The sequence below is a fragment of the Genypterus blacodes genome, unplaced genomic scaffold, assembly GCF_046128005.1.
Source record: "Genypterus blacodes isolate CSIRO-AG114 ecotype Tasmania unplaced genomic scaffold, CSIRO-AGI_Gbla_v1 ptg000038l_1, whole genome shotgun sequence".
In the NCBI taxonomy this organism is placed as follows: Eukaryota; Metazoa; Chordata; class Actinopteri; order Ophidiiformes; family Ophidiidae; genus Genypterus; species Genypterus blacodes.
Genome location: NW_027466851.1, coordinates 463067 through 480647, shown reverse-complemented (window position 1 = coordinate 480647; position 17581 = coordinate 463067). Strand labels below are relative to the sequence as shown.

At 49.1% G+C, this 17581-nt stretch overlaps 1 protein-coding gene across 8 annotated transcripts in view; it reads left to right on the top strand.

The window, feature by feature from the left end:
- The first annotated feature begins 2650 nt into the window (after window positions 1-2650).
- Window positions 2651-17581, top strand: part of fbrsl1 (fibrosin-like 1) — a 237304-nt gene continuing 222373 nt past the window's right edge. For all 8 annotated transcript variants that reach the window (XM_076147588.1, XM_076147587.1, XM_076147590.1 and 5 more), the window contains exon 1: window positions 2651-3130. In XM_076147588.1, the coding sequence (XP_076003703.1) occupies window positions 2825-3130 (306 nt within the window). In that variant the 5' untranslated portion in view covers window positions 2651-2824. The remainder of the gene's footprint in view (window positions 3131-17581) is intronic.

The window sequence follows — 17581 nt, the reverse complement described above, 5'->3', positions numbered from 1 at the left end:
GCCAGACATCATCTCAGTGAGCTTGTTCTGCCAGGCCATATAAGGTCATGGGCCGGATCTACAGCTGATTACAGCCGTCTCATCAAAAGTGTTGAATATTGCCTAAGAGTGAGCGTGGAAGTAAAGGAGTAGATGCTGAGCCCGACTCTTCCAGGAAGAAGTTTGACTCTCTGATGGAGTCACAGACGTTTTCTGGATATCAACACACTCACATGAAAAGTGTTCATGTAAACACACTGGATACATTTGGCAAATGAATCATTTGACTCATGTGACCGGCACAGAAAGTCAGACTTTATCACGCTTGTTAACGTATTTGCCTGGTTGGTGATGTTTCTTTCTCACATGATTCAGAATCAGAGGAGCCAAATCTGCTCGACCTGCAGGGAGCAGCTGGATATTCCAGCCGTCGCCGTGTTTCTGATCAAATAATGAGCCGCAGGATTCAGAGCAGCGTATGACATCATTACCACCAAGCTGCCAGTACTTCAAATACTCAGCAGTGTTTCTCACCATCGCTAATAAAAACCCAGGGGTGTAAAGTAAGAGAGTAAACGATACTCCAGTACTTCAGTACTTCAGTGTATTTGGAGGACTTGACCACAGTTCCTCTTTACTGTATCTGAAAGTAAAGCTACACGCTCACTGCAGCACTTCTGTCCTCACAGATTTGTGACAAAAATAAAAAGGTGACAGCAGCATATTTTTTTCCATAGGTGAACTGAGGGCAGGTTCATGAATATTTATGAGGAATGAGCTGAGCAGAGCAGTGATTGGCTGAGCCGGGGGGATTCACAGATCCTTTCACTCACACATGGATGACTGACTCTTATTGATACGCTTGGTTATTAAATCCTGAAGGTTGGAGCTCATTTTCTGTATAAAGTAAAAAAGGTTTGATTGATTGATTGATTGATCGGTAACAGCTTTTCCTCATCTAGATGCTCTGTATCACAACCAGAAAGTCTTTTGCTTTTACTTTCAATAACTACATTCAGTCAAGATCTCAAAAATGGTGAAGTTTCGTGAAGTAAAATTAACATCATCACCTTAAATGACTGACTGGTTATCTTTTGGGTGACTTGTTGTTGTAACTGAGTGATTCTCTGCCTGCAGCCCTCCTGCTGCTCCTCCTGGGGGCCAATAGGAGGCTCAGATTAAACCTCTTCACTTCGTCCTGTTTCCTGTTTTAAACTCTCTTATCTCCTCTCTCTCTGCACTTTGCACATTAAAGCTGAGATCTGTGATCCACACAGGAATGTTCTGGAAAAGTCATTACATTTGAAAATATGTGTTCATGCCTGAAGATAATTGGGAAAATTATGCAATATCTAAAAGGAGTGGGATTATAAATAACTAAATAAATAAATATAATAATGTAATGTATTAATACTGAGGCCAGTTAACTTGACTGTCTTGTCGTTGTTCTTCCATGATCTTTGATTTTGCTCACTAGTTTTAATACCTGATGATGATGATGATGGTGATGATGATGATGAAGAAAATCTACCTTCCTATGCTGTTAAACTCTGATAAGGCCAAATACATCATGTCAGAATGCAAGAGCAGATGATGATGATGATGATGATGATGATGATGACCCCGCACCTCTTACACTGACATCAGTCAGAGGGAAAGCATCCGCTTTCACACACACACACACACACACACACACACACACACACACACAGAATGATTTTCCCTCATTTTTAGCTTCCTTCCTTTGCTAAATGGTAGGCCAGAGGTGGCGGAAATACGTCAGTTGTGTGTGTGTTAGTGTGTGTGTGTGTGTGTGGTAGTGTGTGTGTGTGTCTGTATGTGTGAGCGTGTGTGTGTTCTGTGCAGCCTGCCTGTGTGTCTTAATTTGGGATGAAGGCGGTGAGAGGAGCGGAGCAGATTGAATCACTCCTGTCGCTTTAAGGACACTTATCAAAGCCTGATTATGCGAGCAGCAAACAGCGAGCAGCTGAGCCGAGGGACGGATCGTTCTGGATCTATGGGAAACTTACCGGGACCGGACCCGGAATAGGATCCATGCCCCGCGGAGTTGGATCGCACGCTGGATGTTTGTGTTATTCGGACGGGTCGGATCGTTGAGGAAATATTGCGCATAAGTCGCGCTCGGACTTGGGATCGTTGCCCGACGCGCAGGAGCGAAAATGGCTTAAAACTTCTCGATATCCGCGGGATTAATCACCGATTCCTCGGTCGGAATCGCTCGGCGCTTGTTGTTGGGGAGTCTGGACGAATCGGCGTGGATTGGACGGGTTCGGATCATGGATCGGGGAGGTGGAAAACAACAGCGGGCAGCGACATGATTCCCTGCGCGGTCTGCGGAATGCAGCGAGCAGCGAGCTTCTTATTCCGATGCAACTAAAGTTCCAAAGCGGCGGAACGCGCGGATCGGAGCCGTTTGGCCGCTTTGCACCTGCGTGGACGCAGATCGCGTCGACATAGTGCAGATTCGTGACAAAATAACGCGTGGATCCGCGCCGCTTCTCATTCCCTCCACACACACACACACACACACACACATACACACGCACACACACACACACACATATACACACACGCTAAACCGCCCGTGTGGGATACTTGAACAGTCGCTTGTCACCCTGGAGGTTTATACTCAAGGTCATTGCGCGGTGTAAGCGTGTATTTGCGTGGGTATTTCCACGCACACGCCGCTGTCTGTGCTCACGGCGCAGCCTCCAGTCTCGGTCCACTGTGGATTATTTGTTATTCCGGGGTGCTGCGGCCGTTTAGCGCGCAGACCGTGGAGTTCCGTTTCATTTGCGTGTTTTAGCGTTTTTGCACCGGCGGCATGGACGGCAAAGTGAAGCAGGGGCGCAGATGCCGGACCAAGCGGGAGAGGGTGCGGAGGTTGCGGGAGGCGGGCAGCAGAGACGCCCGCAGCCCCGACCCCAACTCCTCCTGCTCCGACAGGGAGGGAGGACTCAGTCCGGGCAGGGACGCCGCCTCCCGGTCCGCCAACAAGCCTCCGCGCCCCGCAGCCGCCGCCAGAGCGCCGCGACCCCCCCGGCGGAAGAGACGCGAGTCCAGCTCGCAGGAGGAGGACATCATCGACGGGTTCGCCATCTCCAGCTTCATCAGTCTGGACCGTCTGGAGGTAAGGAGGACCCGACCGTTACCTGTGTGTGCATGTGCGCGCGCGTGTGTGTATATGTGTGTGTGCGCGCGCTGCAGGCTTCATCAGTGGAGTGGTTCTCAAACTGCCCCCCACCCCCCAACATTGACAAGTCTCCTTCAGCTGCTGTGAGTTAGAGGATGGATGAGGATGACTCCTCTTCCTCCTCTTATGTCATAACTACTCTCTGCTCATCTCGGAGGTTCTCAAACTGAGGTTCTGGGCCTCTATCCAGTCTTACCCAGGCCGGTGTGTTTGGAGGAACATCTCAGCGTCTCCACTCATCTCAACCACAGCCACACCTGGAAACTCCCACTGAGAAAGTTGGAGATGATTATGAAGTTGGTGTGATGAGTCAGTCGGTATCACGTGACAACAGAACAGTGTGTGTGTGTGTGAGACGTATGTTCAGGCTGCAGAACCTGAAAGCTGTGAGAAGTTTGTGTGCTTGTATGACTCCATGCATCATCACAGAGTGGCACTGAAGGTCAGGCCTCATGGATTTCTGTAACGTTGCCCTCAGCTCACCTACTAAAACAAGTTTCCACACTATCACGATCAGCACTCGCGCAGGGAGTCGAACCCGTGTGTCTCTCTGCACTTTTACGCGGCTGAAAGGTTGAGGTGCCGACTCAGCAGTCAGAGAGTCGGACCCCAGTGCCGCTCTGTGGGGGGTCCGGCTCCTCGGCGGGGAGCTAAGTGTGAGTCTGTGCTAAGTGTGAGTCTGTTTGGGGTCCTTGACTGAAAAGTGTTTGACAACCACTGCATCACTTACTGCTGTTTGCTCAGTGCCACGAGTTCAAGGCCCGCTGAGGGAGCCGTTAATGATTGGCAGCGTGCGGCGTGTGGAGGTCATCTCAGCCAGCTGCTCTCTGCGTCCCGAGCTCACACTTCACACCGCAACGCTCACACAGATCCTCCTCAATCCTGGGCTGCTGACCCGCCGTGTGTGTGTGTCTGTGTGTGGGCCTGTGTGTGTGTGTGTGTGAGATGTTGTGGGGTTGATTTGAGGAGGAAATGAGCTTCTTTTATCTGTGTGTGTGTGTGTGTGTGTGCGTGTGCGTGTGCGTGTGTCTCTCCGGGCTGAGTGACGGGACCAGACTGAGGACGTGAACATCAGTCAGGTCCACTCGGTGTGAATCAGAAGCTTTAGCGTGACGCCCGTCTGTCCAATGGGAGACAAGTATTTTTACCCCCATGAGCTCATCTGAAGGCCTTTGGGTCTCGTCAGCTTCTTATCAGGGCTGTGACCTCATGACACAGACGCCAAACATTACACAATCACATAACTGTTCACTTTTATTGGCATATTTATGGACAATTCAAAACTTAGACAGCATCCACAGGCTCCCTTTAGTTACACATCGTTGTCTTCTTCTTCTTCTTCTTTTTCCTGTTCTTCTTCTATTATGACTTGTCTCAGACTCAAATCAGTGACTTGACTCGTGTCTTATGTTGTTAACTGTGGCCTGCCTGTGTTCACGTATGACTCGACTTTTGTCTTGACTTGTGACACGAGCTTCAGCAGGTGAGCCTTATTTCTGACTTGACTTGTGACCAGATTTGTGGCCTTGACTTGACCTGTGACCTGACTTGGCACCAGCATGTTAGCCGTACTTGTGACTTGATTTGTGGCCTTTCCTCACTTCAAACTGACTCATGTCTTGACTTGTAACCTGACTCGTGACTTGAGCGCCAGTTTGTGAGCCTCGACATCAGGTCCTCCAACACAAACTCCTGGTCCTGATCCAGAGGCCCGGCAGAGGATCCACTTACTCTTGGCTTGTAGCTTGTAGCTTGTAGCTTGTAGCTTGTAGCTGCCCCTCCCATCTGCTAACAAGTTTAACCTGTGCAGGTCATCAGTAATTATATTGCTGCTCTATTTAGCCGAGTCCTTCATGCGTCTTATACAAACATCAAACCTGCAGGAAAGGTGTGCGTGTGTGCGTGTGTGCGTGTGTGCGTGTGTGCGTGTGTGTGTGTGTGCGTGCGTGCGTGCGTGTGAGAGAGTGTCTATCATCACATTGCATCTGTGCCGTTGGTTGAGCCGTGTGAGGCGATGCGCTCTGTGTACCTGTGAGTGTGAGGCATGAATCCTGGGTAACACGAGCTCAGGTGAGCGCTCAGCGGTGGAGGCGTGGCTTCATTCGGCTAAAGGTCTTTGGCTCCAGCCCTGTTTACGGCCGCTTCACGCTCGGTGTCAGACGAGGCCGGAGCTCTGGATCCTGGTCACAGACGGCGGTTTGTGGAGGCGTTAAAGGTCAATATCATCGCGTGTGTGTCGCAAAACACCAATAAGACCGCAATGGATTCAGCATGGCCAATCAGAGCCGATGTTGCTTTCACAGTTTGTCGCATTTAAGGGAAACAAACATGGTGGCTGAGGCAAAGATGGAGATTTGGTTTGAAGGACATTGGGTCTGTGCTCACAGGGCCCTGTCAGGTCGCACCAAGGGTTTCAAACCCACGGTGAAAACACAGTGTGGTTCCAAATACATCTTCATCACGTTCTGCCTTCATGGTCGTACAGACATATAACTGCAGTATTGCATGTAAATGCACTGACAGATGGAGAGTCTTTGATACTTCAGAAGACTTAATAGCACAGAGCAGGAGAACATTGCTACACGGTACAGATGAGCACGTGACGTGTGTGTGTGTGTATTTGCATGCGAGCAGCACGCTGTGATCCTGCGTGTGCCAGGATTCCTCCCCTGCCGCTCCTGACAGCTGCTGACTGCGAAAGACTTTGAGGATGTCACGCAGCAAAAGTTGCTTTTTTTGCCGCCACCGTCTGCCGGCGTCTCCGCTGCTGTCATCTCCCTCCACACACACACACACACACACACACACACACACACACACACACACACACACACACACACACACACACACACACACACACACACACACACACACACACACACACACACACACACACACACACACCCCGCCATCCAGGAACCGTTCTCCTGAGTCTGTTCTGTATTTTGTGCAGCAGCGGCGCCTGAGATAATTTTAGTTGCGTCCTTGTTGTGGCCCGGCTGGTTGCTTTGCAGGTTGCGTTGCTTTGGTCTTACACGTTTGGCGAGCGGTAATAGTTTTCTAGGATCGGCGTTGAGTGAAAGCAGAGAAACACAACACTCGACGCAGGAGATGATGTTTCCAGACTGAGCAAATGAGGCGTGATGCAGCTCCGTGTGAGGATCCTGCCACAGTGTTTGGTAATTGGTGTGATTTGCATGCAAATGGACTGCGTTTATTAAATGATGTTGGTAGATCTGCAACAATTACACACAGGAGCCGCGCAGGCCTCTGTGTTTTGTGTGTGTGTGTGTGTTTCTGTGTGTCTTTATGTTCCCCGTAAGGACTTCTCCCTTTGTGTCCCCCTGCAAGCCACAATGACAATCGTATCCACTTTCAGTTAATAAGCAGCGTCGGTGTGGAACAGTCTGCCGCTCGGTTTCATCATCCGGTGTGTTTACGTGCGCGCTCGTCTCACATTTCTGTCAGCGGCGTGACAGCGAGTTGTGCCTTCTGACGCGCTACGACGCCCTCAGCCGCACGAGAGAGCTTTGTCTTCAAATCAGGAGGTTTTCACCGCACACGACTGATGGGCGACATGTGGACACCTGCTCCCTGAGACGATGATGAGCCGGCACCGACGCGGAGAGCAGGAAGTGTCCCTCTGTCTTTGTTCTCCCCGGCTGGTTTGCGTCGTCGGTCTTGTGTAAAACGTGCAGATTCTTTTGAAAGTTGCCAAAGTCAAATGTGAATTGTCTGTTTGCATTGAGGGACGTCATGTGAGTCAGTCTGGCTGCTGGCTCCTCCCATCAAACAGACCTGGGCTGAGGACCCAGACGCCTTCGGCCCTCTCTTCCTCTCTCTCTCTTGACTCAGAAGCCTTCGACCCTCTGGGACGCTCTGCTGATCGGTCTTGATTCGTGCTTCACGCCGCCGTGCAGCTCGTGACCTACAGCACCTGTGCTAATTGCTCATCAATTATCTAGACGACTCGGCAGCGGCCGGACGAAGGGAGCACGCCCACGAGCCCGCATGGTACTGTGACTGTCAGGACTGTGCGGGTCACAACGGACCGGCGTCAAGCTGCCGTGTCTAATGTTACACTTTATTCACCTTTACCTCATGAATACAGTCATGTTGAGAGAAGAAGGTGTGTTTGTGTGTGTTTGTGTGTGTGTGTGTGTTCAAAGCCGAAGACTTGAAAAGTTGTTGTAGGTGTTTTGGATTCAGATTTGTTACCACGGCGATGACATGACCCTAATATGCCTCCACTCTTTGACTCTCTGTTCTCAGCTCAGTTCAGAGCTGTAACTTCTTCTTCTCTCTTTCAATTCAACACAAACCAAACCTGCCATGCTTCATCAACTACGTAACCTTGGAGACCACAAAGTCTGTTTACATTACATTCTGATGAATTACTTCTTCATCGATTCCTTGAGTGAGCGTGAAAACCCTCTTGAGATGTTTGAGGGTTTTTCCATTTCAAAGTGTTCAACCTTAACTTGAGTCTGTAGCTCCGCCCCCTCCTGTTTCGGTCATGGATTCGAACCAGGATCTGACAGGATCAGACCCCCTGGATGGAGGCCTCACCTTTGACCTCAGTGTGTGTGTTTGCTTGGCGCCTCTGTGTGGCTCGAATGCAGAGACACCGGCGTCCCGTGATGAGGAAGCGTTCAGATTTACGCCTCAGTCTGCATTTGTGAGCGTCTGTAAGGGAAGTGAATGCGTCAGCTGATCCTGCCTGTAGTCCAAAGTCTGATCCTCACTCGTCTTCTGTTCTGATTCCACCTGACAGCTCTCGCGGCTCAGAGCCCCAAAGAAGTGAGCAGATAATAAACCGACACAATGATGCGTCTGTCACAGAATTAATAAGACGCCTGATTTGCTCTGTTTCCTCTGTGAGCGACGTTACTCTGGTTAATCCGCCGTCCTTCTGTTTCGTCTGCTTGAACATGAATTCACAGATTTCTTTGGGTTCCTCTGGTTTGGCTCTGATGGCAGATTTACTGGAGGTGGAGTGGATTTTGTTGTTGATGTTACACAACGTTCAGGGCGTGAAGCGCAGGCAAGACGTTCAGTGAGAGAGAGGAGAGAGATGAGACGAGACTCCAGGGACGAGGTCGCCTCAGTCGGCAGGATAATTAACCACTTAACGACCTGATAAGATGGCGGCAATCACACAGGGACTTTAGCCCCGTGATAACATAGACGCGACCTTCAGCCCAGATAAACTCCTCTGCATCACAACATCAGATTGGGATTATGAGGAAAATATACAATAATTTCAGATTGATCCAATATATGATCAAAGTCAAAGAGAAGCTCCGCCCCCTCACCATTTAATCATCAACATTCTTGTGTCGCATTTTCTTGCAATTCCTGCATTTGCGAATTTCACTGTCGAGTACAAACTGTTAAGACCCTGTCACAATAAAGCAGCGGGACATTTGCTTGCTTCACAATAAGAGCTTTTATTGTGAAAGACCAGCAGGAGAGTTTATGTAACCCTCAGTTTAAAGATCTGCACATGTTTAGTGCTGTTGTGTTGTGTTGTGTGCCTTTGAAGCTAGAAGAGCTGCAAGTGAACAGGAGCTGCAGTTTGTGCAGCCGTCGTCATGACGTCACAAACACTGCAGCGCTTGGATGGTTGTCTTGGGCCGAAATATAATGATAATCAATGATCCTGCCTCAAGATCTGTTGTGATGTTCCACACAATATACCTACAACTACACACAATCTCCACAAAATTCCTTGTGAGCGATCTTGCTAGAATGGACACACACAAAAGAAGGTGAAAACACGCCCTGCTTTGCTGTGTGTGTTTCCTGCAGTGTGATGGATGCAGAGTGACTGAGATGTGACCGTCTCAGGCATACGTATCCATTTCCTGGTTGTCGTTGCGAGCCATCTTCCGTCTTCCTGTCTCTGTGTTTTCATTGTGGTGAATGACAGGATGTAATTACGGCGTGATGAAGATGCCAACTGTCAGCCGCGATGGATTCGAGCCGCCGCCGCCGCCCCCCCCCCCCCCCCGTAACTCTCCAGAGTGGATTTGTTCTCTCCTCTCTCGGCTGATGAATGAGCCTTATTAAACAATGTTAACAAAGACGTTTAATTCTGAGCAGATATTATTTAGAGATATCTTCATAATCATGGCGTCTGTCATTCCACTGAGGGGGTTTTCCAGTTGGGTGATTGTGGCGGCTGCATGTTGGTGTCTCGGCCTCAGAATGAACCACTCACACACACACAGGAGGGGAGGATTTCATATCAAAACAAAGGAAGCTGAGTAGCGAGGCGCTCTGGAGGTTAGGTCACGGCTGGAGTCTTGTTTGCGTTCGAGCGCAGGGATTTACCACACAAAGCTGAGACTTCCAGTCGTCAGGTCGTCGAGTTGGGGAGTCGAGTGTTTGAGGCAAAGAAGCCTTGTTTTTCTCAGAGGACCGATTGTGGATCGACTGCCTTTACAGAGCAAATATGACTTTAGAATTATAGCTTCATGAGAAAGCAAAGAAGAAGACTGACTTCTCTCTCTGTCTCTCCCTCTCTCTCCCTCTCCCCCCTACCTTCTGCCCTTGGCCGTGCTCTCGTCCTCAGAGCCGTGACTCATGCACTCAGTCGTCACTTTGCGTGGCGCCTTGCTGCCTGTTTCGGCTCTCAGGGTGTGAAAGTCGTGTTCCTCAGCTGCTGACGCTCTGATGAGACTTTAAACAAATAAGAGGATCTGTTATTTATCAAAGCTGGTGGTTTTTCTTTTTCTGTATGTTTGTGTTGACGGCGTTCGCTCATGTTTAGGTGTGTGTGTGTGTGTGTGTGTATGTGTGTGTGCCTGCAGAGCCACATAAGGACGGTAGCGTCAGTGTTCAGTGAGATCGTTTTGGCAGCCACATAAGAAGCCGCGGCCAAGATAATAGAGCTGAGATAAGCAGCGTGGAGCTTCTCTGCTGCTCCACTCACTGACATTTACATACAACTCCAGGCCCGTGCACACACACACACACACACACACACACTGAGCTTTAGAACCTGAGTCACTTTGTTTCCTGAAGAGAGTGAGCACAGAGGAAACCAAGGCTGATCTCATATGATGGATGAGATGCAGGAGTGCAAATCCTCACCGCGATGATTTGATGAACTCTGAACTCTGTTTGGTCCTCTGTAAGTTGTGTCATAGTGAAGATGTTTGTTTTCCTTCAGGTCTGTAGGTCTTTGAATGGACCCTCTACATGAAGCTAGAACTTTAGTTAGATACTAACATATTGACCTTTGACCTTTGACCCTGAACCCTCTGTATGTTGTCATGGATCTCTATCCCAACGTAACTTCCGGGTGCCTTCTCTCATCAGTCTGCAGCTTGTGTGATGTCGCCCCATAACGTGAAGAAGCTGAGAGAATGAGGAGATACATTGAGCTTTTATTGTGGAGGGCAGAAGTTCTATCTGTGTGCAGGAGAGTTACCTACAACATGGATCCATAAGGGTCCATTAGAGACCTACAGACCTGAAGAGACGCACAAACATCTACACAATGAGAGGACTTAGATGAACCTCAGTGACTGAGTTTGGAAATTTTGCTCAGAATCCTCAGCTTTAGTCTGAGAGATGTGTTTGATGAAATGATTCTCTCTGACATGTTAATGTGAATCTCTCCTCACTCAGACACTCAGACTTACATCCTGGTTTCCATCAGACGTTTATCTTCTCATATCGATAGCTGTAGCAGCAGCAGCAGCAGCAGTTGTTTTGGTCGTTACTTGGTGGCGCCCGTCTCTGCTCTCTGTGGTCGGCCTTCTGTTTCATCCTGCCAACATCAAATCCTTGCAGAAACATTAAACCCTTCAGAGTTCTTTGATTTCCCTTTTGGTTCCGAAAATTGTCAAAATCAAAGAGTATGTAAACAACAAGAGTGTCCAGAAACATCAGAGTCAGCCTGCTTATAGACTTTCCACATGTGCTTTAAAATGAGGATATGTGAGACTTTGGTACATCTGAACGTTCTTGAATCGATGAAATGCTGGAATTCAGTCTGACAGAAAAAGTTTAGATAGTCGTGTTTGTTTCTCTTCCTGCGAGTCGTCGTCGCGTTTAAGGAGCTGGACGCGTTTCCTGTTCTGACAGCGGCTCACGTTACGCCTCGAGATGTGATGAAACCGCTGCAAAGCATGATGGGAAGATCACATCCAGCTGCCAGGTCAACCAAAGAGAAGAGCCAGAAGTTTGATTCCACAGGATTCCTTCTGCCTGTAAAGTAACTCCTCTAATGTTTACATTGACGTGATAAGAGATCACATCTGAATCGCTGCTATGTAACTTGCGCTGCTCTTACATAACAAAGCGGAATGTGTAAGCTGAATGTCGGGACAGCTGCGGCCAAATGTAATCAGGCTCAGTGGTGTGGGCTAAAGTTGAGCACAACAGTGGGCTCAGTTATTAGCTAACCTGAAGTGAGAGAAGCTACATTTTCCCACAATTCTTCAATTGATGTTCATTTATATTATATTATATTTACCATAAGTAATGATGATCAGCTGCTGTACGCTTTACAAACACCGCTACATGTGTGGAAGGCAGCGGAGTGAACAAGTGACCGCTAGCAGCTCGTCTGAGGACATTCTGGTCACATTTAGACCACGAGATCCTGGCGAGATGTGACCCTGATGTTGGTGTATTTGGGATGAATCGATCAAACACAAGCACCAAAAAGCTTTCCTGTCATTAAGCAGGAGCAAAATCTAAGCTTGGCCCCTCAGCAAACGCAGATGAGTGCCATTTCACTCACACGTCTGTCCCTGCGAGTCCGTCCCTTCTAGTTCGTCCCTGCTCCCCTCCGTCCTCGTGTATGGACGGCACGTACAGCCTCCGATGCCCCACAGGTTGTTTACTCCTGGATCGTGGCTCGTTTCAGAGAGGCCACTTTGCCAGCGCATCTAAAACGAGGACACATAAAGCCAGCGGGGGCTTTACCCAAGGCGTGGAACCAGATCAAAATTACACACACATACACACACACACACAGGCAGAGTCAGAGCGGAGGAGATTGAGCACAAGGCCAGTTGTTGAGTCAATAAAGCAAACAGGCAGTGTGTGAGAGGGAGAGAACATAAACACCAGGCTGCCAGCTTCTGTTTGCATTCCACTCTGGGTTCTAACGCCGCCCGGACCATCCAGCGCCTCCATCCTGTGACTGGAAGGAGCTACATGGTCAAGGGAACTTTCTCTAATGAGACCTTTGAAACGTCTTTTCAGCTTCTTTTGAGGATATAAATCCAGACTTTCACCGTCATTACGAGCTGCAGATACGACGTCACTGCAGTGTTTAGCTGTACAACCCAGTGCATGTTCTACATTACAGGGGTTTGGAGCCTGTCTCCGTGTGTGTATCTTGTGTGTATCCTGTGTGTACTTACAGTAGAATCTTGGACTGAACATCTGTTGATCTCTTTTGGGTTCATCTTGGCCTCAAACTATCACAGTGGGCAGATTTAAGATTGCAGCAGCATAGAAAGTATCCCTTCTTCATCCCTTAGACAATTTAAGAAGAATGTGGAGAGGCGCACGGTACAGTTTGTATCGATGACATCACCTTCTCCCTGATCTATTTGCACACCTGTAGAAAGTCCATAAAAACTGAAGCTAACTGGTATGTTAAGCAGCGATGCCATGGATAGCATCTGGATCATCAATCAGCTGATCAGCTTGATCCCTCGTTAATGTGACTTATGGTCGTATCGTCGCATGGTCGCTCTTATTTAAATACGGCGCCTCCATCATACTGCTGCCTTCCAGCTGCTGTGTGCACACGGACGTTTACCTGCCGACTCGTCTTTTACTACAGAAATGACTCTGCCACTTTATTCACCTTCTTTCATTTCATTCTGTTGGCTGAGCAGTGTGTGAGTGTGTGATCCATGTTCCTCTGCAGCTCCTTCAATGAGTGTTTGATGAGTTGTTTACACTGCCAAACATCTGCTGAATGTTTCAAACTCCTCCTCCTCCTCCTCCTCCTCCTCTTGTCACTGTGTGTTGGTGCGGCTGACTGATGTGATGTGAGCCTGGAGATGGTCTCTATGGTGTCCAGCCTGTCAGGGTCTGTAAATGTAAGCCAGGGTTACGTTCCTCTGGAGGTCTCAACAAACCTGTGAGGGTTCAAACCTGCAGCAGGCCGGGTTCTGTCAGGGCAACAGAACAATGATCATAGGAACTGAATGTCAGAGTGTTTCATCTGACCTGATGACTGAACTCAGTAATATTGTATCGATCCCTAGTGATAAATCCTGGTTTAATGGTTAAACACTTCCTGCAGTTGATCTCCACTGCAGATAATGATGTTTATAAATGAGCAGTAAATCCTCTAACTGCTACTCTTATAAAACACAAAGTGCAGGTTTATGTAATTAAGATACTTAAGAGGTGAACAATCTGCACTGAAAATGTCAAGCAGCTCTTAAATACATAAACAGTAATAAAAGAACTGTTTTAATACAACTAAGCAAATAACTGTGAGGTGTTTACGTTTATAATAAGTGTGAGGCGTAAGACCTTCATCAGTCTCAGGTCGGGTCCATATGAGACACCTGAACATCGTCTCCCTGTCCCCATCGCCTCCCTGTCCCCATCGCCTCCCTGTCCCCATCGCCTCCATGTCCCCATCGCCTCCATGTCCCCATCGCCTCCATGCCCCCATCACCTCCATGCCCCCATCGCCTCCATGTCCCTTGTATCTACCGAGAGAGAATAGACGACAATGGGAGACTGACGAGAAGATGAATGAAGACAAACTGTAGGAGACGGGGAGCAGAGATGTCGAGGAAAACATTCCTCACTGACAAGAGTGACTTAAGGAACTACAGACAGCAGGAGAACAGACTGTTTTAGTGAGCATGTGCTCTCTCTCCCTCTCCCTCTCTCTCTCACTCTCTCTCTCTCTCTCCCTACCTCCCCCTCTCACTCTCTCACTTTCCCTCCCTCCCTCCCTCCCTCCACTCCTCTCTCTCTCTTTCTCTCTCACTCACTCCCTCTCTCTCTCTCTCTCTCTCCCTCCCTCCCTCTCTCTCCCTCTCTCTCCCTCTCTCTCCCTCTGACAGCCTTTCACTTGTGCTGCTCCTGAACAGAAACATCTCTGTGACTCTGCAGCAAACAATGCCAGCTGCTTTGCCGCAGGCCTCCAAACACAAACCCGCTCACTTTGGCCTTTTGTCTGCCGTGGATTCCTTCAGTCTGTCTGCGAGTCCATGGAGTGACTCGTGTGCAACGTGTCAAGACAGCGGCGTGCAGGCGTTTAACTCGGTGGACCTGAGAGGGGAGCGAGTCACGAGTCAAGACAGACGAGTCCTAGTTTGAGTTAGTTAGTTGGTTAGTGAACAAGTATCAGAATATTTCTATATTTCCGGATCCAAACGTAGTCATGGATTGTTTTGTCCGCGAGCATAAAGAAGTGTTGCTAAGTTGTGACTGAACATGAGCAAGCAAGGCCACGTCCCGATGATGAAGATGTATCGCGTTAGATGCTGAGTGAGAGAGTTAATATAACATTATTGTAAGAAGATGTAGGCGGGCTGATTGTGAGGAGTTAATTATTCAGTCGCCTTCTCTCAGGCTGGAAACGCTTCACTGCTGCTGCATGTGGAGGGTCTGAGAGGCTGTCAGAGTCAATCAGCCTGCAAACAATCAGCCTGCAAACAATCAGCCTGTAAATTAGAGGCTAGGAGCAGACGCAGACACACACACACACACATGCGCACGCACGCGCACACACACACACACACACACACAGCCTCTCACGCTCCTCATGTGCTCGCTGGATTCAGGCTGTTGTAGAACCTTCTGATGACAAGGATGAGGAGGCCGAAGAGTCTTTCCCAACCTTTTGATGTTTCTCGTCACTGTGAGCGTTGTAGCTGAGAGAGGAAGAGTTTCCCTGTCAAAGAGCCATGAAATCACATTACGCTCCGTGTGTTTGGGTTTAGAGAGTGTGTGTTTGTGTGTGTGTGTGTGTGTGTGTGTGTGTGTGTGAGCCGATGAGGGGGTTTCAGAGCGCGCAGCGATGCACTTGACCAATATGCTCCTTTACATGCCTTTGAACCTCCAGGCGTGTTCCTGCTTACACGCATGAACATTGTGTTTACAGATTGTATACACACACACAAACGCACACACACACACACACTTGTGTTCTACTCGACTGCCTGCTGCTGCAGTGAGGCCCAGGAGAGTTCTGACCGGGCGGTAAGTGTGAGGGTAGGGGAGGACTTCCTGTTTGCCCGCGATGCTCTCGGTGAATGTTTAGGGGTCAGGTGTTGGGTTCCAGCTCACCTGCAGCTCCCCCTCCAGGTGTGATCCTCTGGGTCCTGGACTGACGTATGTTCTCACACGTATAGATTTAGTGTAAAGCACCAGGCCAGGATGTAAACAAGGAACCTTCACCATGAGGATGATGCTGAGTCAGTGAGGCGAAAACTATTTCATCTACGACCGTTGAGATCACGTGCAGAAGAAGAGTTTATTTACCATTGAGGGTTGAGTTGCATACGTGTGTGTGTGTGTGTGTGTGTGTGTGTGTGTGCCTTTTGTACAGTTTTGTATTCATGTGTGCACCATGTTTACTCAGCTATGGATGAATGCTCCAGCAGGCAGGCTGTGCTCGTGTATGTGTGTGTGTGTGTGTGTGTGTGTGTGTGTTGTCAGCTTGCAGTGTGTGTGTGTGCGTGTGTGTGTGTGTGTGTGTTGTCAGTGGGGTCTCGCTCCAGGCAGGTGGAGTGTTAGTAATAGACTGATTATCCGACACACTGCTGCCTAACTTCCCTGCTGCTCTGCTGGGCGAAGCACACACACACACACACACACACACACACACACACACACACACACACAGCTGAGCTGGTGTCAAATACAGGCAGCACCTTTGTCAGGCCGTGTCAGCGTGTGGCTGCAGAGGAAGCCAGCAGGCATTTAGCAGACTGAGCTGCAGGAGGAACGAGGCAATCACCAATCAATCACCAATCAATCACCAATCACGGCAGTCATGTGCAGGCGTCTTTATTTGACACCCTGGCCTGTTTACAGCACGATGACGAGCAGAGCTATTGATCAGTGTGATAACCCATAGTTATTGATTGTGTAATCTACATCTGCATGTATTTGTGTTCATCTGTTTGTGACTGTCAGAGAGAGGAGAAGCAGAAAGTACAACTGCAATCAGCTTCACGATGTGTCAGCTCATCCATAGAGCCTTGGCCTCCTGCTGCAGCTCCTCCTTCTTCTTCTTTGGTTTTTATGTTTAGCAAGCCAATGTTCTGCTGCATTAGCAGCACCGGCGCAGGTGAAGAGCGGATGCTTGTACTTTAATGGCGCAGTCGATTACATTTGATAAAGCGCGATGGGCCTGATTACAGCAGAGCCGCGCGTCGGGCTGTTAGCCTTTAAGGTGGATCTGATTAATAGGGCTGTTAGCCTTTAAGGTGGACCTGCTGTATTGGGTGTTTGGCGGCTGGTTCTTCCCTTTTGTGAGTCAGAGTTCCTGCGCTCGACGTGACGATAGAGCTCTGATTCATCTGAAGCTCTGTGGAGTTTGAGACCTGGTCAGATCTCCTCCTGGTCTGGATCTGTATGTTCTCATTGTTCAATGTGATTGATCAGCCGGTGTCATGTGACATGTCTCACTGCTTTCCTCCTTAGTTGTGTGTGTGTGTGTGTGTGTGTGTGTTGAGCATCTCTCGTCTTCAGCGTCTATAATATAAAGGAACTATTTGCCGCTGGTTCCTGCAGACAGTGATCCGCCTCTTAGTTTCCATTAGTGAATGCAGCGTGCTCATGCCTGGTGTAGCTGAGCGCCATAATGCGTTAAAACACAGCACAGCAGCCAGCCGGAGGTGCAGCCAAGTCCTGATCTGTTTGTGCAGCACGGCGGCGTCGTGCTGCGCGGCTGCCTGCCCTGCAGCCCAACATCTGCCGAGCGCAGGAAGCGTTTGCGGGATAATTAAAAGGAGCGACTTCCAACTCATTTCCCGCCTCCCGCGGCTCAGCAGCAACATGCTGCTCCACCACAAGAGCTGCAATTATTACCAGAATGCAAATATTAAGCTCAAGCAACAAGCCGGTGTCTTCGTCTTCTCCGCTCCTCTCTCTCCTGTCGGCGGGGGCTGATTAGTCACCGGCCCGGAGAGCCCGGTCTGTTATTTTATATGACAGAGGGAACACTGCTCTTTTGTTCCGCTCGCTACAATCGTGCAGTTGACTCCCAGTTGATTTGTGAGGCTTGGTGTGGTGGTCTGAAGCCAGCTGAAGCTCTGTGCAGGCAGTAAAGAAGAGCTCTCTCTCTTTCAGGGGGGGAAACTCCATAAAGCTCTGTGTGACATTGAGGGGGTTGTTAGCGTTTGGCTTTCAGACCAGGGAGACATAAAATATAACAGC